The sequence below is a fragment of the Periophthalmus magnuspinnatus genome, chromosome 13, assembly GCF_009829125.3.
Source record: "Periophthalmus magnuspinnatus isolate fPerMag1 chromosome 13, fPerMag1.2.pri, whole genome shotgun sequence".
NCBI lineage: Eukaryota > Metazoa > Chordata > Actinopteri > Gobiiformes > Gobiidae > Periophthalmus > Periophthalmus magnuspinnatus.
Genome location: NC_047138.1, coordinates 18374295 through 18393546, shown reverse-complemented (window position 1 = coordinate 18393546; position 19252 = coordinate 18374295). Strand labels below are relative to the sequence as shown.

Below are 19252 nucleotides of genomic sequence, written 5' to 3'. Positions count from 1 at the left end.
ACGAGCACAAGTCTGTCAGCAGCGCCGCGCGTGCGCGTGCACGTACACACAGGTCAGGGAGCGTGCACTCGCGCACTTCAGGTGTGCGTAAAAAGCCGATTAGACCAATGAGAATGCTTGTGCCGCTTTTTTTTTAATGTGGGATACCTCTTTCTTTACTTAAATGTATTTTTATTATTCATGGTAGTCTAATTGTTTGCTGTGTCCTTGGGCAATACACTTTCTCACCACATGGACAAGAGTGGAGAGTGGCTAAGTACAAATATTCACGTTACTGTAACTGAGTAGATTTTCGAAGTAAATGTAATTTTCTGATTAGATTTTTTAACATTTAATTGTACTTGAGTATAATTGTATTTTTTTATTTATTTGTTTTTTAAGTTAACTCTTTAATAAACTTTAATAACGTGGAATTTGATTTTTATTTTTTTTTAAGATCTATGTCTCACTAGCAGCAGGTGAATACGGACCAGTGGATTCACTCTGCCACTGCATCCAACAGATCAGTGTGTGGATGCAAAACAACTTTCTTCTGCTAAACTCAGACAAGACTGAAGTTATCATCTTTGGCCCACAGAAACATAGAGAAAGTGTCAGCAGTCACCTCCAGTCTCTCTCTCTAAAACCTTCAAATCAGGCTAGAAATCTAGGGGTAATAATGGACTCAGACTTGAACTTTAACAGCCACATCAAATCAATAACATCTGCAGCTTTTTACCACCTAAAAAACATTGCAAAAATCAAAGGTATACTGTCAAAGCCAGACTTAGAGAGACTTATCCATGCATTTGTCTCCAGTAGGTTAGACTACTGTAACGGCCTGCTCACTGGCCGCTCCAAACGAGCCTTAACACAGCTGCAGTACATCCAGAATGCTGCTGCTCGGGTCCTGACTAGAACCAGGAAGTATGAGCACATAAGTCCTGTGCTCAGGTCTCTGCACTGGCTTCCTGTAGCTCAAAGAATAGACTTTAAAGCAGCTCTGCTTGTGTATAGGTCTCTCCATGGCCTAGGTCCAAAGTATATCTCTGACATGTTAGTGCCATATGAACCATCTCGCAATTTGAGGACTTCAGGGATCGGCCTCCTGCTGGTGCCCAGAGTCAGGACTAAACATGGGGAATCAGCGTTTAAGTTTTATGCAGCTAAAACTTGGAACAGTCTTCCTGAAGATGTGAGACAGGCCTCTACTTTGACAATGTTTAAATCCAGACTCAAAACAGTTCTGTTTAGCTGTGCATATGACTGACAGGTTTTTATTCTGCACTCTTCTCTTTTAATGTTAATTTTATGATGATTATTTGTGATTATTTATGTTTTGATTTGTGTGATTTTAATGTCTTTCTTATTCTGTAAAGCACTTTGAATTACCTTGTGTACGAATTGTGCTATACAAATAAACTTGCCTTGCCAAATTCCACACAGAAAGGCCTGAATCATGTGAGGGATGTGTGCTAGCCACTCAGTCATCGTGGGGAAAGCTTGTAATAGACCAAACTCTCTTAACATAAAATATATATATATATATATATATATATATATATATATATATATATATATATATATATATATATATATATATATATATATATAGAGAGAGAGAGAGAGAGAGAGAGAGAGAGAGAGAGAGAGAGAGATAGAGAGAGAGATAGAGATATATAGATATATAGATATATAGATATAGATATCATTAGCTTTAGAATCAGTGTAAACAAAAGCACAAGTCGCTTTAAACAGATTGTATTTGTAGACTGAGGCATGGTTAAAGCAAAGGTCTATAATGTAATAATTATAATAATATAATGAACAGATGTTTTGACATTCAGCAGATGAGCATATTACACTTTATATAAGAAAAGGTTACACTTTACTTTTGGACCAAACTTAAATCAAAAAAGAGTCATGAGACAGAATGAATTCACTGCTTAGAAAATTAAATTAAATCATATTATTTTTCATGAACGATTTACAGGGCAGTAAGAGAGTTATACCGTTTAACTTCACTTGGTTTCATTATCTTTTCAAAATAAGGCACAGAATGCAGTTGTCTCATATTACAATATACAGATGTGTGAAGGCATCACAGTAGGACTTCAGCATCCTACCATAAAGGAAATTCACCCAGGCTTATTATTAGGTCCATATTCAGCAGTTATTAAAATATATATTAAAGTGCATATGACAGATTAGACTGTTCACTTCCTGGTTGGCCAAGAGAAGAATATTGACATGGGTAGAGGTAATTCCATAACTGTTACCTAGTAACCATTAGTATTGTCACGATACTAAAATTTTAAACTCGATTTTGATACTAAGGAATATACTTCATACTCAATATTGATCTTTCTTTTGACAACAGAATGTGATTTTCAACATTAAATGGTAGTACTTTCTTTTATATTCCCATGCAGCCTTATATCTGTGTAATCACTCAGTGGTCCAAGTAGGTTCCATAGTGGTCCATGGGTGTATACTAGTCTATGTGCTCTTATACATGTTCTTATACAGCTCAAGATCATTCGAAAGATATTCAGGAAAGGTTCATTTCTGTCCTCTCAAGGACTTTTTTAGTATCGATACCTGTGAAAAATGAGGAACTCGTGTCAAACCCAGAGGACATACTTGTAATACAGGTCCTCTTTTTACCTTCCCTTAGGATTAAAGTGGCTGTTAATGTCTCTAGAATCTAATCTCTCGAAAAATACACAAGCATAAGAAAATATCAGTCAGCGTATAAATATATAATGTAGACTTATAAATATAGAAACTTCATATTAATAGGTTGTGATCACAGCTGTGGGATTTTGTCATGGAGGGCAGGGGCGTACATGACTATGGGAGATTCAACATTTTGATCATTCCCCATCTTTTGAGACTCTCACAAAAATAGCATTTTAGTTCAGTTAATTTAAACTGACAGAAGACGCTGAACTTGGAGTCAGTTTTTGTTTCATGTGGATAGGTCCAAGAATTACAGAGCTATTAATACAAAACCAGGACTGAACCAGGACTGAACCAGGACTGAACCAGGACTGAACCAGGACTGAACCAGGACTGAACCAGGACTGAACCAGGACTGAACCAGGACTGAACCAGGACTGAACCAGGACTGAACCAGGACTGAACCAGGACTAAACCAGGACTAAACCAGGACTAAACCAGGACTAAACCAGGACTAAATATTCACATTTTCACAGTTAAAGTATATTCTGTGGAATTATTCTGGCACCTGCCCTCCGCCTCAATAAAGGTGTACTGTGGAACCTTTCCGTAGAGACATTACTGCTTTGCCTGAGCTGTTCTACAGACAGTATTAAACATGTCCATCTATGAAGGCAAGACACTTACAGTAAAAAGACATGGTTAATGCTATATTGAGGAACACTGCAGGCAAACCAATGACATTGTTTCCTGGGATCCAGAATAGACACTTCCTGAAGATGTGAGTCTGATCACAGGTGAACGTCCCTGTGGTTAGATGGGTGTGATTGACAGGCAGATTAGCAAATCAGGGAAACACATAATCTGTCTGTATCAAAACAAATATGGCTGCTAACAAGTTCAAAAGAAAAAAAAGGAACAAACATCGCAGATTTCTGGAGAATCAGTGCGCAAACTAAAATGTTGCAAAATGACAGATGACCTATGAGCTCCTTGGTATCAAATGTGTCACTGAAATAAACAAATCTGATTTTTAAGACTGTGTTCGGTTCGAGGCGTAACGGAAGGCGTGGGGACCACACTGATGAACCCTGCACAACAACATAAATTTTTGTGAAATTTGTGAGTTCCCAAATTCACGAGAATCCACCTTGAGATGCTCCACTGTGAGGTTCAAATTCTAACAGCAGCAGGTCTGTGCGGAGCCAGACGCTTCGGTCAATCAGATTCAGGTATTCGTCATAAGGTTCCACCTTCTCCAGATCGTTTTCAGGGAGAACTGATTGATAAATGACTAGAAGTTACTTCAGAGCATCGTACAGATCAGTCTGGTATGAGCCGGGTTAGAGACTGATGTCTCTCTATATAAAAAAAATACAGAGACACATCAGTCTGGACTTGAGAGGCAAACAAACTCAAGCAAATAATGGACACCTCCACTGGAAAAGTTCCACAGTGCAGCTTGAAAGCAGTTTAGATGTTGTCATGTGAACACAACCTATGGTAAGGCATCATGGAGCAGACCAGGGCAATATGGGAGACTATTTCCCTGCTTTCTTCCCCTGGTTTCCTCCCTTGCTGTTGTCTGGTGCCTCCGGCACGTTGTAGTCCTTGAGTATTGCCTTAGCAGTCTCTTTGCTCGTCTTCTTCACCACAGCTTTGACTCCCAGGTTGTCGATGTTGAAAGCGGTGATGCCCACGTTGATGGCCGAGTTGACGGCGTGGTCAGTGGCTTGTCCGGCCTCGGCTCCGTACCTTGATTTAAGTGGAGTTAGATCACAGTGAAAGCGGGAGAAAGAAAGAGAAAAGGAGGAGAATTTAGAGAGGGTATTAATTCTAGAGGGCAAAAGTGAGTTTCCCAAGATGCCATGCGGTTGTGAAGTTTGTTGAGTTGTAAAACATGCAAGAATTCACCAATTATCCTTAGCAGACAGGCTATATGTTTTGCCACTAGTTTGAGGAAATTAGGTCAGATATGCACATTAATAAAACTAGGAAGTAGAGCTGAGCAGCATCAGGATAATGATCCATTATCCGATCTGAACGGGTTTTGTTTTTTTGAGCTGATGCTGATATCCGGTTGATTTCCAACTATGGCCAATAACAGATATTTACTGGTGCTGATATTAAAGCCATAGCATGCAACTTTTTATCCAAAAAATAGACCAAAATAAAGCTTAATTTTGGTTGCAGGGCTTGCATCTCCACAACCTGCTTCTTATTTAGCTTGCAGTAGGCCCTCTTCCTGCTCATATCCATGGAAATGTTCCTTTGGCTATAATATTCCACAATATGGCATAAAGCATCTATCTCCATAAAGAATGTTCTGAAATATGATTTTAACTTTCTATTTCCAATCCCAGAAAGTTACTGTACTGTACCTTTAAGATGTTAAAATCCATAGCCAACAAATTTATGAAGAGCTATAGTAAAGTATAGTATAGTTAACACATTTTTGACTTTTGTAAAAACAATAAGAATATCTATTTATAAGATGTAAACATGCAGCCAAACTTTTAGCCTCTCTTCTGTTTCCACTGCTCCTCATGAGTATGGGCACACACGCTACATCAATATTCAGGAAGTCATCTGATATCACTGAATCCAATACACCACCTGTCCAAATCCAACCTGGGATAATCTGCTGTTTTGGTGACATCAAACATAGAATCAGTGTTTTTCTGTTTAATCTGCCTCCATACTCAAACATGGATACTTTTCCCCACCCATTCCTCCTATTAGTAAGCCTGCATCATGTGTGAGGCCAATTCAAGGTGAATTGTGTACTTTCAAAAGAGGTTTTCTATATTTATGGGGAATTGTGTGGGAACATGGGTGACATAGGTTTTGTGGGCGGAGCCCTGCACAGACTCTTATAGCTAACCATAAGGGTATGAATAGGGCCCAGGAGAGATTGCTAAAATATTGTGAATAATTTTTTTGTTTCTTTCAAAATATTTGTTGCTGTACAGCACATGTGTCAAACTCAAGGCCCGCAGGCCAAATGTTGCCCTCCACATCATTTTATGTGGCCCTCGACAGGGTAAATTAAAAAGGTATGATGGTCTTAAAATGTCATTTTATCAGGAGATGCACAGTTACACAGCCATATTTTTACATCTAGGAAAATGCATATACAACATTTGTAACTTAAATAAGTAATAAATACAGAAATAGTTAATTAACAAGTTTAAAAAGTAGTTAGATTTATTTTACATTTGGCCCTTTGAGAGCAGCCATTTTGCTGATGTGGCCCTCGGTGAAAATGTGTTCGACACCCCTGCTGTACAGTGTTAGATCAACACTTTACATTCTAGCTCATGGTTTTCTTTTATAAAACACATCTGACCACATTTCCTTCTTTGCAGTAGGCGATAACTGGTGTATCTCAGTACACCTGGCTGTTTTCAGCTTGCTTTAACTGGTCTACTGCATAATGTCCTTTGTGATTGTTAACTTTATTATAACCTCTATGTATAAGAAAAGGTGCAGAGCTTACAAAGTGAATTAAGAGTACATTTAAAGATTCCAATAGAACGACATGCATCAGGTTAGCTGTGCCAAGCATTCATTACAAAGAAATAGGGGAATAACTACATGTGTTCTGATTGGGTGAGTCAGGCAAGACATTTTGAAGGCCTCTAAATCTGGAAAGTAAATCAAAAACAAAGATTATTCAAGTGCAAATGTGTGACAGACATCTATGTTGGTTTTGTACAGAGTAGAAGCCAAAGGCACAACAAAACAAACCACAGTGAGGTGGAATTCAACAGGAACTGATTTTAAAGGTAGACTGTGAAAGTTTTCTGACTGAGGGTCAGCCATCTGCTTGTCTCCATGGAGATGTCATTGCCTTACTGCTTTCACAGTATGGCATTAAAGTTGCCATTGCCAATTTCCATTAAAACACCAGGCCAAGCTACAGGTCAGATCTGTGAAAAGTAGAGCTGTATTCTTCTTGGACTACAGCCCTACAGCCTTACAGGATAACAGCCCTTCAACACTACAGGCCTACAGGACTATAGCCCTACAGGACAACAGCACTACAAGCCCTACAGCCCTACAGGACTGCAGGACTACAGCATTACAGCCCCACAGCACTACAGCCCTACAACCCTTCAGATCTACAGCCCTAAGACCCTTCAGAACTACAGCACTACAGGGCTACAGTCCTACAGCCCCACAACCCTACAGGAAAGACACAATCCAGGCAACACAATAACATTTCCACGAGACAAGTAGACAGTGTACCACCAGAAAAGTTACACATTGTATCTTTAATATTGAACCTGAAGGTGCACAGAACACAGCAGTTACTCTCACACCTCTCCAAGCTGAGCAGTACATTTATTACATGCAGTAATACATGTACATTAGTATTAGGAGCAGCAGAGTTGGGTAGTACTCAGTTATATTTACTACTGACAAATGTTTTAATCAAGGATAAGAAAAATTCTAAAAACTACTACTACAGTACTATTACTTGAGTAATATTTGTATTGAAGTAACAGTACTGTTACTTGAGTAAACGCTGTAATTCCTCTTCCCATTGTGAGTAAGTCTAAAGTGAGCTTTATGTCAACAATATGAAATTATTGTTGACATAAACATTTGAACATTTGTGTTTCTTCCAGCTCCTTCAGATATGACTTTGTTTAGCTCATATTTGTGTCTCTTTGAAAATAACATATTTTGTGACTTATTTTATGTTTTGTCCTTCATGTGCACTTTTATAGGTGTTTTGTTATTGGACTTCTGTGCTAGTCAGTTTGTCCATAACAAACACCATGTTCGAGCACAAGGGTGTCCATCGGTGCACGTGGCACCAGGACACTCTAGGTCGGAGGTTGATGATCGACTTTGTTGTCGTGTCATCTGATCTCCGACCGCGTGTCTTGGACACTCGGGTGAAGAGAGGGGCTGAGCTGTCAACCGGTCACCACCTGGTGGTGAGTTGGATCCGCTGGCGGAGGAGGAACCTGGACAGACCTGGCAGACCCAAGCATATCGTAAGGGTTTGTTGGGAACGCCTGGCAGAGCCCTCTGTCAGAGGGGTCTTCAACTCACACCTCCGGGAGAACTTCTCCCTGATCCCGGGGGAGGTTGGAGACATGGACTCCGAGTGGGCCATGTTCTCCACCTCTATTGTCGATGCGGCCGCTCGTAGCTAGGGATGGGACGATATTAACTTTTAGACTCACGATTATCATGGCCAAAATAATCGCGATTAACGATATTATCGCGATAATTATTAACCTGTTAACGTTCCGACGGATACAGATGACTGAAAGTTTACACCCCACTCTTCCCCTTGTAGAATCAACCAATTACATCACACACATTTAGTGATGTTTTGCCCTTACAGCCAATGAGCAGCAGGACAGGATGATGTATCACATGCCATGGTTTTCCGTAAACAGACGTACCTGGAAGAAAATGTGTACTCCTCAATGCCATGCTGTCGAAATGGACCAGTCCTTGTTGCGCCAGAAGTGACGCAAGTGCCCGTCGACGAACACTTAATTTTTTTTAATTAAGGCACTTTGGTGAATTGGGAAACGAGTGGATGCAGAAATGTGTGCATAATGGCGCATTTTATGCTGTTGTTTTGCATTTTAAACATGACGAAACGGACAAGCCAAAGGGAGTATGTGATCGAGGACACTGTGGATGTTTGTACAAGTTAAACTAGAGGCATCACGGACCTGGAGCGGTTCATGGCAAAGAGTAAAGTGGACTCAGGAGTACAGGACCTTATTTTTTGATGGATTGGATGCTGTTCTCGATCGGTAAGCGTGGTTTATTCTGCTCTTGACTTAATTGTAGGTAAAATATACCGTGTGTAATCGTTAGCATTGCTTCTGTGCACATAGTGCGCATTCTGACCATGCGCTCTGGCACATTTGTGTTCAGCTGTATGAATTAGACTTAATTTATCTATTGTTTAAAAGGTGTTGTTTTATTCTGCAGTTTGCATTATTGCAGGTAAAAATCTAAGATGTGCACACATTAGCGTCTCATCTGTGCGCACGGGTGAGGCGCGCACTGGTACGTTCCTGTGGAGAGTTACGGATCAGACTTTGTTTATTGTTGATATCTGACAGAATATAGTTCAGACAGAGATAAGCACAGAAGCTACAAGTGTCATTGCTATGTCAGAGTGGGCAAACACCAGAACTAACATCTGAATGTTAGATTGGAAATGGAAACATGAGGCAGTGTGGTGCCGTACAGGCGATTATAATCGTTGCGCGATGATTGCGATTATAAAAAAATGCCACGAACGATTAATTGCAGACCTTTTTTATCGCGATTAACGATATTATCGTATATCGTCCCATCCCTACTCGTAGCTGTGGTCGTAAGGTCTGCGGTGCTTGTCGCGGTGGCAATCCCCGAACCTGGTGGTGGACACCGGAAGTAAGGGATGCCATCGAGCTGAAGAAGGAGTCCTATCGAGCCTTGTTGGCTCATGGGACTCCTGAGGCAGCCGATGAGTACAGGCAGGCCAAGCATGCCATGGCTCGTGCGATTGCAGAGGCAAAAACTCGGGGTGGGAGGAATTCGGGGAGGCCATGGAGGAGGACTATAAGATGGCCTCAAAGAAATTCTGGCAAACCGTCAGACACCTCAGGAGGGGGAAGCAGTGCTTCACCAACACTGTTTACAGTGCGGATGGAGAGCTGCTGACCTCGACTAGGGATGTTGTCGGGTGGTGGAAGGAATACTTTGAGGATCTCCTCAATCCTCCCGTCATGTCTTCCGAGGAGGAGGCAGAGACTGGGGACTCGGAGGCGGATCACGTCCATCACCCTGGCTGAAGTCACCGACGTGGTTAGCGAGCTCCTCGGTGGCAAGGATCCGTCCAGAGTACCTCAAGTCTCTGGATGTTGTGGGACTGTCTTGGCTGACACGTCTTTGCAACATTGCGTGGCGGTCGGGTACAGTACCACTGGAATGGCAGACCGGGGTGGTGGTCCCTCTGTATAAGAAGGGGGACCGGAGGGTGTGTTCCAATTACAGGGGAATCACACTCCTCAGCCTTCCCGGTAAGTCTACTCAAGGGTACTGGAGAGGAGAATCCGACCGATAGTCGAACCTCGGATTCAGGAGGAGCAGTGTGGTTTTCGTCCTGGTCATGGAACACTGGACCAGCTTTATACTCTCTATCGGGTCCTCGAGGGTTCATGGGAGTATGCCCAACCAGTCCACATGTGTTTTGTGGATCTGGAGAAGGCATTCGACCGTGTCCCTCATGGTGTCCTTTGGGCGGTGCTCTGGGAGTATGGGGTCCGGGGCCCTTTGCTAAGGGCTGTCCGGTCCCGGTCCGGTATGACCGGAGCAGGAGCTGTGTTCGCATTGCCGGCAGTATGTCAGACCTGTTCCCGGTGCATGTTGGACTCCGCCAGGGCTGCTCTTTGTCACCGGTTCTGTTCATTATATTTATGGACAGAATTTCTAGGCGCAGCCAGGGGCCGGGGGGGTCTGGTTCGGGAACCACAGGATCTCATCTCTGCTGTTTGCGGATGATGTTGTCCTGATGGCTTCATCGAGCCAGGACCTGCAGCAGGCACTGGGGCAGTTTGCAGCCGAGTGTGAAGTGGCTGGGATGAGAATCAGCTCCTCCAAATCCGAGGCCATGGTGCTCGACCGGAAAAAGGTGGTTTGCCCTCTCCGGGTGGGTGGTGAGTCTCTGCCCCAAGTGGAGGAGTTCAAGTATGTCAGGGTCTTGTTCACGAGTGAGGGAAGGATGGAGCGTGAGATTGACAGGCAGATCAGTGAGGCGTCTGCAGTGATGCGGTTGCTGTATCGGTCCGTTGTGGTGAAGAAGGAGCTGAGCCGGAAGGCGAAGCTCTCGATTTACCGGTCAATCTACGTTCCTACCCTCACCTATGGTCATGAGCTCTGGGTAATGACGGAAAGGACAAGATCGCGGATACAAGCGGCCGAAATGGGTTTCCTCCGCAGAGTGGCTGGGCGCACCCTTAGGGATAGGGTGAGGAGCTCAGTCACACAGGAGGAGCTCGGAGTAGAGCCGCTGCTCCTACACGTTGAGAGGAGCCAGCTGAGGTGGCTCGGGCATCTGCTCAGGATGCCTCCTGGACGCCTCCCTAGGGAGGTGTTCTGGGCATGTCCCACCGGGAGGAGGCCCCGGGGAAGACCCAGGACACGCTGGAGGGACTATGTCTCTCGGCTGGCCTGGGAACGCCTTGGGATCCCACCGGAGGAGGACGTGTCTGGGGTGAGGGAAGTTTGGGAGTCCCTGCTTAGACTGCTGCCCCCGCGACCCGGCTTCGGATAAGCGGAAGAAAATGGATGGATGGTGCATTTTTATAAATAAATTATAAATCAGATGTTCGTCCCAACAGTTAGTCTGGCCTTACTGATGACTTTTTTACTCTTATTTGTACTTCTATTGAAATAATATTTTGAAGTTCTAGTACTGAACCCACCTGTGAGTCACAGTAACAGAACAGGATTACCATGGCTGTGTTAGTTCATGTTATCTACATGCTCTCATGTTAAAGGCAGATAGATGAGGCGATAGCAGAAATCCAACCAAACATACTTGTGCTTTACAGTGGAGACTGTTTCCGTGGCGACACTTGTTGCAATGTTCTTAGCAGCTACTTCCAAACCGGTCCACATAGTAGCGAAGCCTACAGAGCAAACACAGAAGAGTAGGGTCATGTTGTGCTACATTAAACCCAAGATACAAGTATTCAGATGTGATATTTCAGTACCATTCTCTATATTGGGTTAATTTGTATTATTCTCTTTTCCATTGGAAGACTAGAAAACAGCTGTGTGTGTGATTAACAATAGTAAAATGAATCTGAAATGATTTAATGAAAATTTTATGAAAATATTAAAGAGGGGGTATCCAAACAGTTGATTTTGCATAATACACCTCTTCATAGAGACATTTACCCTGTACTCCACTGGCTGCCACCACCAGAGCTCCATCGATGTTGGAGCGGCCATCTTTGTCTTTCTTCATGGACTCTGGGATGAGTTTTCCTCCGTGTTTCTTCACATGTGGAGCCAACTCTCGGCCCACAAACCCAGTGATCGCACACACTCCATCCACTGCAGCCACATCAACATAAAAATAAAATCAATAAATACACTCAAAAGTCCTGGTTATGGTTACAATAATATGGCCAAAGGTTGTAAAAAAGGAGGACATTTTGTATAATTGTGATAATGATCGTCACCACTGTACCACCTGTACGACCTGTACCACAGCCTGAGGTCTTCTTCCATCACTCCATCACTATAGCTTTCACTTATAACATATATGGAACTGTACTTATATATTTCTAAATACAATTCCATAACAGTTGTTTAAACACAAATTATTCTTAATGTGAATTTATAGTCGTTTTTTTTTTACTTGAAGAGAGCTGTAAGAGTTAGATTTTAAATTTCTTTTAAATTGACTGTCCCAGATGTGAGGTAAACCTGCTTTGACTAATGCTTTATTCTTCATGACAAAAACACTGGACATGGGCAAGTTGTTTATGTAATTCAGTGTTTTGGTTCAAAAGTATTATCCAATCAGAAAGCAGAATGAGCATCACATGACTCTCTCATTTGGGTTGCCACTGCCACTTGCCAGTTGCTGATTCAATGCTGAAATCCAGTTGGTTTAAACTGAAAAGGACTCTCTGATCTGAATGGTCACCTAAATCCCAGCAACTGTAGCCAATCATCAATCAGTGCTAATGCAGCTCAGTGAGTGAATTCTGGAGGTTCTTTCATACGAGGCCTATCCATATACTGAGAATGAGAGACACCTGTATGTGTGCTCTATCTGCAGGTGAAGGCTCCAGACACAGGGTCAGATGTGAGTGTAGTACTGTAAGATCACAGACTACATACAGCTCCTTAGTACAAAACACATATGATTTGAGAATATTAATATCAAGAATTTTAATAATTATCATCATAATACTACCCCATGCCAAGACTTGGTACTACATGTGAGAAGGAGAGAAGCAGTAACCTAGGAACTGGCTGACTTTGACAGCACCCCCTGTAGCCTGTTTCGCCACCTGCAGGCCCTTGGTGACAGTGGGGCTGACGGTGGTGGGTTTGTCCTCTGGAGTGATATGCTCTCTCAGCTTAGATGCCCCCTTGTGGATAGCTTTACCCGTGAACTCTGCTCCTTTCACCAGGCCCCAGCTTAGCCACGAGGCACCTGCAGGCAAACAGAATAACATTCAAAAACATAATATTGATACTTTGCAGTGACATCCCACGTTTAGTTTTTTTTTCTTATACGTCTATGGTGGTATGTTCAACAGTTACGATAGTGACACAATGCACGCATTAACAAACACTGTCAAAAAAGTCTGGGAACTCAAGAAAAATTCAAAAGTGAGTTAAAGAGCACATTTTCAAGAGCCTGTGATCAATCAGAATGTTCATGGTCCTGTTTAGGAGTTTGATTTTTAACAAAAAGGTGAGAATGACTAACTGAGAAAAATGTTGGCTAATGCTTGCTAGCTTGTGACCATAATTTAATGTGTGAGAAACTTGTTTAACAGCACAGATCAGATTACCTATTGTGGTTCCATAAATCAGTTATTTCTGGTCAGATTGTGTTAAGATAAAGCACAGATTAAAGTCTAACTTCAGTAAAAAAGCTTTAGACAGAGCAGTGCCTCTAGTTAGCTGCACCCCAGAGCATGTTGATGACATCAGCTGCAAAGTATCAATAGCTTTTGGCTGTTATTTAAAAAAAATTCCAGGAATAGGCTTGTGACTGAAGTGGACACAACGATTAGATGAGCCTGAACTTGTTCCTTTACAGGTAAATGTTGAGTTAAAACTGGAGAGGGGAAAGTGAGATTAAATATAACAGGCATGCGTATGTACTAATACAGTACTGTACTGCATGTTTATTAGTACATGCAGTACTGTGTTAAACATGCAGTACTGTGTAAGTACATACCGTACTGTATTAGTACATACCGTACTCTAACACAGTATTGCATGTACTAACAGTGTACTGTATGTACAAACACTGTACTGTTATGACATACAGTACTATGTTGTAAAGAGCATTTATTTTCACAGTCTAAATAAAAATAAGGTATAGGCTAGTCATGGGACTTTTGGTTCATTTCCATTCATTTCAAAGAGCCGTTCAAAAGACTCTCTCTTTTTGTATGTATTTATATGACAGAAGCCAATGTGAGAACTCATTTTACCTACAAACTACATGACCAAGGCTCAAATGTGTTTAAAGTGGTTCAAACAGAGTGGGAGAGTCCTTACTCTTAGGAATGAGCCAGAATCTAAATAAAATATTTATTTATTTACAGCGGGGCAAAAAAATATTTAGTCAGTCACCAATGGTGCAAGTTCTCCCAATTAAAAAGATGAGAAAGGCCTGTAATTTTCATCATAAGTGCACTTTAACTATGAGAGACAGAATGGGGGGAAAGAATCCAGGAAATCACATTGCAGGATTTTTAATGAATTAATTGGTAAATTCCCTGGTAAAATAAGTATTTGGTCACCTACAAGCAAGCAAGATTTCTGGCTCTCACACACCTGTAACTTCTTTATGAGGCTCCTCTGTCCTCCACTTCACCTGTATTAATGGCACCTGTTTGAACTTGTCAGCAGTATAAAAGGCACCTGTTCACAACCTTAAACAGTCAGACTCCAAACTCCACTATGGCCAAGACCAAAGGGCTGTCAAAGGACACCAGAAACAAAATTGTAGACCTGCACCAGGCTGGTAAGACTGAATCTGCAATATGTAAGCAGCTTGGTGTGGAGAAATAAACAGTGGGAGCAATTATTAGAAAATTGAAGACATACAAGAGCACTGATAATCTCCCTCGATTTGGGGCTCCACGCAAGATCTCACCCCGTGGGGTCAAAATGACCACAAGAACGGTGACCAAAAATCCCAGAATCACACGGGGGCACCTAGTGAATGACCTGCAGAGAGCTGGGACTAAAGTAACAAAGGCTACCATCAGTAAAATACTACACCGCCAGGGACTCAAATCCCGCAGTGCCAGATGTGTCCTCCTGCTTAAGCCAGTACATGTCCAGGCCCGTCTGAAGTTTACTAGAGAGCATTTGGATGATCCAGAAGAGGACTGGGAGAATGTCATATGGTCAGATGAAACCAAAATAGAACTTTTTGGTAAAACCTCAACTTGTCGTGTTTGGAGGAGAAAGAATGCCGAGTTGCATCCAAAGAACACTATACGTACTGTGAAGCATGTGGATGGAAACATGCTTTGGGGCTGTTTTTCTGCAAAGGGACCAGGACAACTGATTTGTGTAAAGGAAAGAATGAATGGGGCCATGTATCATGAGATTTTCAGTGAAAATCTGGGTCTTCCAGCATGACAATGATCGCAAACACACCGCCCGGGCTTTGTAAGAAGCATTTCAAGGTCCTGGACTGGCCTAGCCAGTCTCCAGATCTCAACCCCATAGAAAATCTTTGGAAGGAGTTGAAAGTCCGTGTTACCCAGCGACAGCCCCAAAACATCATTGGCCCATTCCTCCATGCAGATCTCCTTTAGAGCAAACTACCAGCAACAGTGTGTGAAAACATTGTGGAGACTTACAGAAAATGTTTGACCTCTGTCATTGCCAACAAAGGGTATATAACTTTATATACCCTTTATTGGGTATATTGTTATTGACCAAATACTTATTTTCCACCATATTTTGCAAATAAATTCATTTTAAAAAAACTACAATGTGATTTCCTGGATTCTATCCCCTCATTCTGTCTCTCATAGTGGAAGTGTACCCATGATGAAAATTACAGGCCTCTCTCATCTTTTTAAGTGGGACAACTTGCACCATTGGTGACTGACTAAATACTTTTTTGCCCTACTGTATTATTATTGTAGTGAAACAACTTATTATGATGCCAAATGTGTTTTTTGTGCACAAAGCTTTCACCTATGTCACCTGGTCTGCTCTGTGATGACTCTTGTGTTGGTTTATGGTTAATAAGTGTAAAAATGTATAAAAACTAGAAAGAAAAAAATGTGGTTCTTTTAAAAAATGAGATCAGATTAAGTTTTACATTAAGGAGTCGTTCAAAAGAGATGATTCGTTCACTAGTACAAGCCCTTTAACTCCATTCTCTCGGAGACTTGCCTGTGATGATACCATGCGCCACCTTCTCACTCCACTCTGGCAGTGTCTTGACCTCCTCTCCCTCTCCCTCCTCCTCCTTCTCTTCCTCTGCTGCCCCTGTCTCTGCAGTAACCTGAGGAGCAACCAGCGACACCTTCTGACTCAGGTTAATGGAGTCGGCTGATTCATCTGGAGCCTGCCCAAAAAAGAAAACACAAAATTCACTCAGATATTGTGTGGTCCCAGTATTTGTTGAGGAAATCCTAAGTATCAAAAATCAGATACTAATCGATGCTAAAACTAGCACCAAAACTAGATACTCATTTTTTACAGGTATCGATACTAAAAATGTTCCATTGACAGGACAGAAATGAACCTTTCCTGAATAGCCTTAGAATGTTCTAGAGCTGTATCAGACCACATAGACTAGTATACGCCCATGGACCACTATGAAACCTACCTGGGCCACTGAGGGATTACACAGATATAAGACCACATGGGAATTGAAAAGAAAGTACTATCATTTAATGTTGAAAAAAAAAAAATCTTTAGACAAAAGAATGTGAATTCTTTTGTCTAAAGATTTTTTTTTTTTTTTACGTGGTATCAGAATTGTATCAAGTGTTGAGTCAATTCCTTAGTATCAAAATAAAGTTTGAAATTTTAGTATCGTGACAACAGTACCGCAAATCTCTTCTCCAAAACCACAACTGCTCCTATAGCCACACCTGCAGCAATTTTTTTTCCAAAATCATGTCAACCCAAAAATTCAGCTCCTACTTTGACAGAATATCTTCTCTCATAAGTGTCCAAAGTCCCTGTGCCCTTTGAAAACTCAAACTCTTGCCTACATGCTGACACTGTGTTAGCTCCATCAGGGCAGATCACTGTTCTTGGGCGTTTTCAGCAGGTACACGGAGCCCTGGCATCCGCGTGTGCCAGTGTATCCATCTTCATCAGGGCTCGTGGTGCACTGGAGCTCCGAGTGCGTCCTGACTGGCTCAGATAAGAGCATTAAAGAGCATTCTGAGGCTAACCTGTGCACTGCTCAGCTAATCCTAACAGTGCTGAGCCAAGAACAATAGAAGGGAGGGAGCTCAAAGAAAGTGCACCCTTTGGTAGGACTGCACAGGCTTTGGAGTCTGCATTTCTGAAGTTACACCATCATATTAATAGGTCTGTATTAAAGGAAGGGTATGTAGTTTGTGTGCTAACCTATTTAAAAAGGTACAGTAACTTTCTGGAGGTTGCAAATCACCTGCATGATTCCATGGGCATGGAAAGTTAAAACCTTACATCAGAACATTCTCCATGGAAATAGATATGTTTAGCCAAATTAGCATTTCTGTGGCAACAAATAAGAGTTACAGTTGAAACCAGAAGTTTACATACACCATAAAAAGACAAGCTTTTTTCCCCCCTCACTGTCTGACATGAAATCAGATTCAATTTTTCCTGTTTTAGGTCAATTAGGATCACCAAAATTATTTATATTTGCTAAATTCCAGAATAATGAGATTCTGGCATTTTTTTGAGATTCTGGCTTTTTTTTTTATTAGACAATTGTTCATTACTTTCTTCAAAGTCAAAAGATTAAAGGCTTTGGTACCAAATACTAATGAAATGTATGTAAACAATATGACTTGGATCAAACGTTTTGAATATCCTTTTAGAAGCTTCTCACAATAGTTGGCAGGAATTCTGGCCCATTCCTCTTAACAAAACTGGTATAACTGAGCCAAGTTTGTAGGCCTCCTTGCTCACACATGCCTTTTCAGGTCTGCCCATACATTTTCAATAGGATTAAGATCAGGGCTTTGTGGTGGCCACTCCAAAACATTAATTTGTTATTCTTAAGCAGGGACGTCAAACACATTTTCACCGAGGGCCACATCAGCCAAATGGCTACTCTCAAAGGGCCAGATGTAAAATAAATCTAACTACTTTTTAAACTTGTTAATTAACCATTTCTGCATGTATTACCTATTCAAGTTACAAATGTTGTATATGCATTTTCCTAGATGCAAAAATATGGCTGTGTAACTGTGCATCTCCTGATAAAATTACATTTTAAGACCATCATACCTTCTAATTTACCCTGTCGAGGGCCACATAAAATGATGTGGAGGGCCACATTTGGCCTGCGGGCCTTGAGTTTGACACATGTGTTCTTAAGTCATTTTGTAACCAGTTTGGCAGTATGCTTCAGGTCACTGTCCATTTGGAAGACCCATTTGCGCCAGAATGTTAACTTCCTGGCTGATGTTTTGAGATGTTATTTCAGTATTTCCATATAATATTCTTTCCTCATGATACCATCTATTTTGTGAAGTGCACCCATCCCTCCTGCAAGAAAACAACCCCAAAACATGATGCTGCCACCTCCGTATTTCACAGTTGGGATGGTGTTCTCAGGCTTGCAAGGTTCCCCCTTTTTCTCCAAATGTAACGATGCTCACTGCGGCAAACCAGTTAAATTTTTGTTTTGTCAGACCAGAAATGAAGGTCTTTGTCCCTGTGTGCATTTACAAACTGTAATCTGGATTTTTTACATTTCTTTTGGAGTAATGCTTCATCCTGGCAGAGTATTCTCTCAACCTATGTCATACAATACCTTTCACTGTGGATAATGACACACTCTTACCAGCTTCAGCCAATATCTTCACAGGTCTTCTGTTTTTGTTCTTTGGTTGATTTGGACTATTTTGGACCAAAACATTTTTATCTCTGGGACACAGAAACAGTCTCCTTCCTGAACAGTATGATGGCTGGACATTCCCATGGTCTTTATACTTGCGTATAATTGTTTCAACAGATGAACGTGGCACCTTCAGGAAGTTGCACCCAAGGACGAACCAGACTTGTGCAAGTCCACAATTCTCCTCCTGATATATTGGCTGATTTCTTTTGACTTTCCCATGATGTTACACAAAGAAGCAGTGTGTTTCCAGTGTGCCTTCAAATACATCCACAGGTGTGTCACTAATTAACTCAAATGTTGTCAATAAACCTATCAGCTTCCAAAGACATGACATCATCATCTGGGTTTTCCCAGATAGTTTAAATGCATAGTAAACTTCTGACTTTGAAGAAAGTAATGAAAAATTGTTTTTAAAAATCCATCTCTCATTATTCAGGAATTTAGAAATAATTTTAGTAATTGTAATTGACCTAAAATAGGACAGGTTTAGTTTGATTTCATTTCAGACAGTGAGAAAAAAAGAGTAAATGTGTCTTTTTATATAGTGTATACAAACTTCTGGTTTCAACTGTAGGTTTGTGGAGAGGTAAGCCCGCTCAGAATAAGGAAACATAAGGAAATGTTTTTCCAAGTGTTTTAGTGCAACAAACGCAACCAAAATGATAAAACATACTTTTATTTTAGTCAACTTCTTGTCTAAAAAGTTACATACTGTGGCTTTAAGAAACATATAGGCGTGTCACATCCCGGTATATGAACAGG

The 19252-nt window shown here is 41.4% G+C and overlaps 1 protein-coding gene across 2 annotated transcripts in view; it reads right to left on the bottom strand.

Annotated features, from left to right (window-relative positions):
- Positions 1 to 1725: 1725 nt before the first annotated feature.
- LOC117380450 (spartin-like) overlaps positions 1726 to 19252 on the bottom strand; it is a 29429-nt gene continuing 11902 nt past the window's right edge. The window contains exons 5-10 of one of the 2 annotated variants that reach the window (XM_033977260.2): positions 15811 to 15985; positions 12671 to 12865; positions 11593 to 11751; positions 11231 to 11321; positions 6259 to 6308; positions 1732 to 4416 (exon numbers count right to left, since the gene is read on the bottom strand). In XM_033977260.2, coding sequence (XP_033833151.1) covers positions 4310 to 4416; positions 6259 to 6308; positions 11231 to 11321; positions 11593 to 11751; positions 12671 to 12865; positions 15811 to 15985 — 777 coding nt within the window. In that variant the 3' untranslated portion in view covers positions 1732 to 4309. Of the gene's footprint in view, positions 4417 to 6258; positions 6309 to 11230; positions 11322 to 11592; positions 11752 to 12670; positions 12866 to 15810; positions 15986 to 19252 lie in introns of both variants that reach the window. The other variant, XM_033977258.2, reaches the window with a different exon arrangement.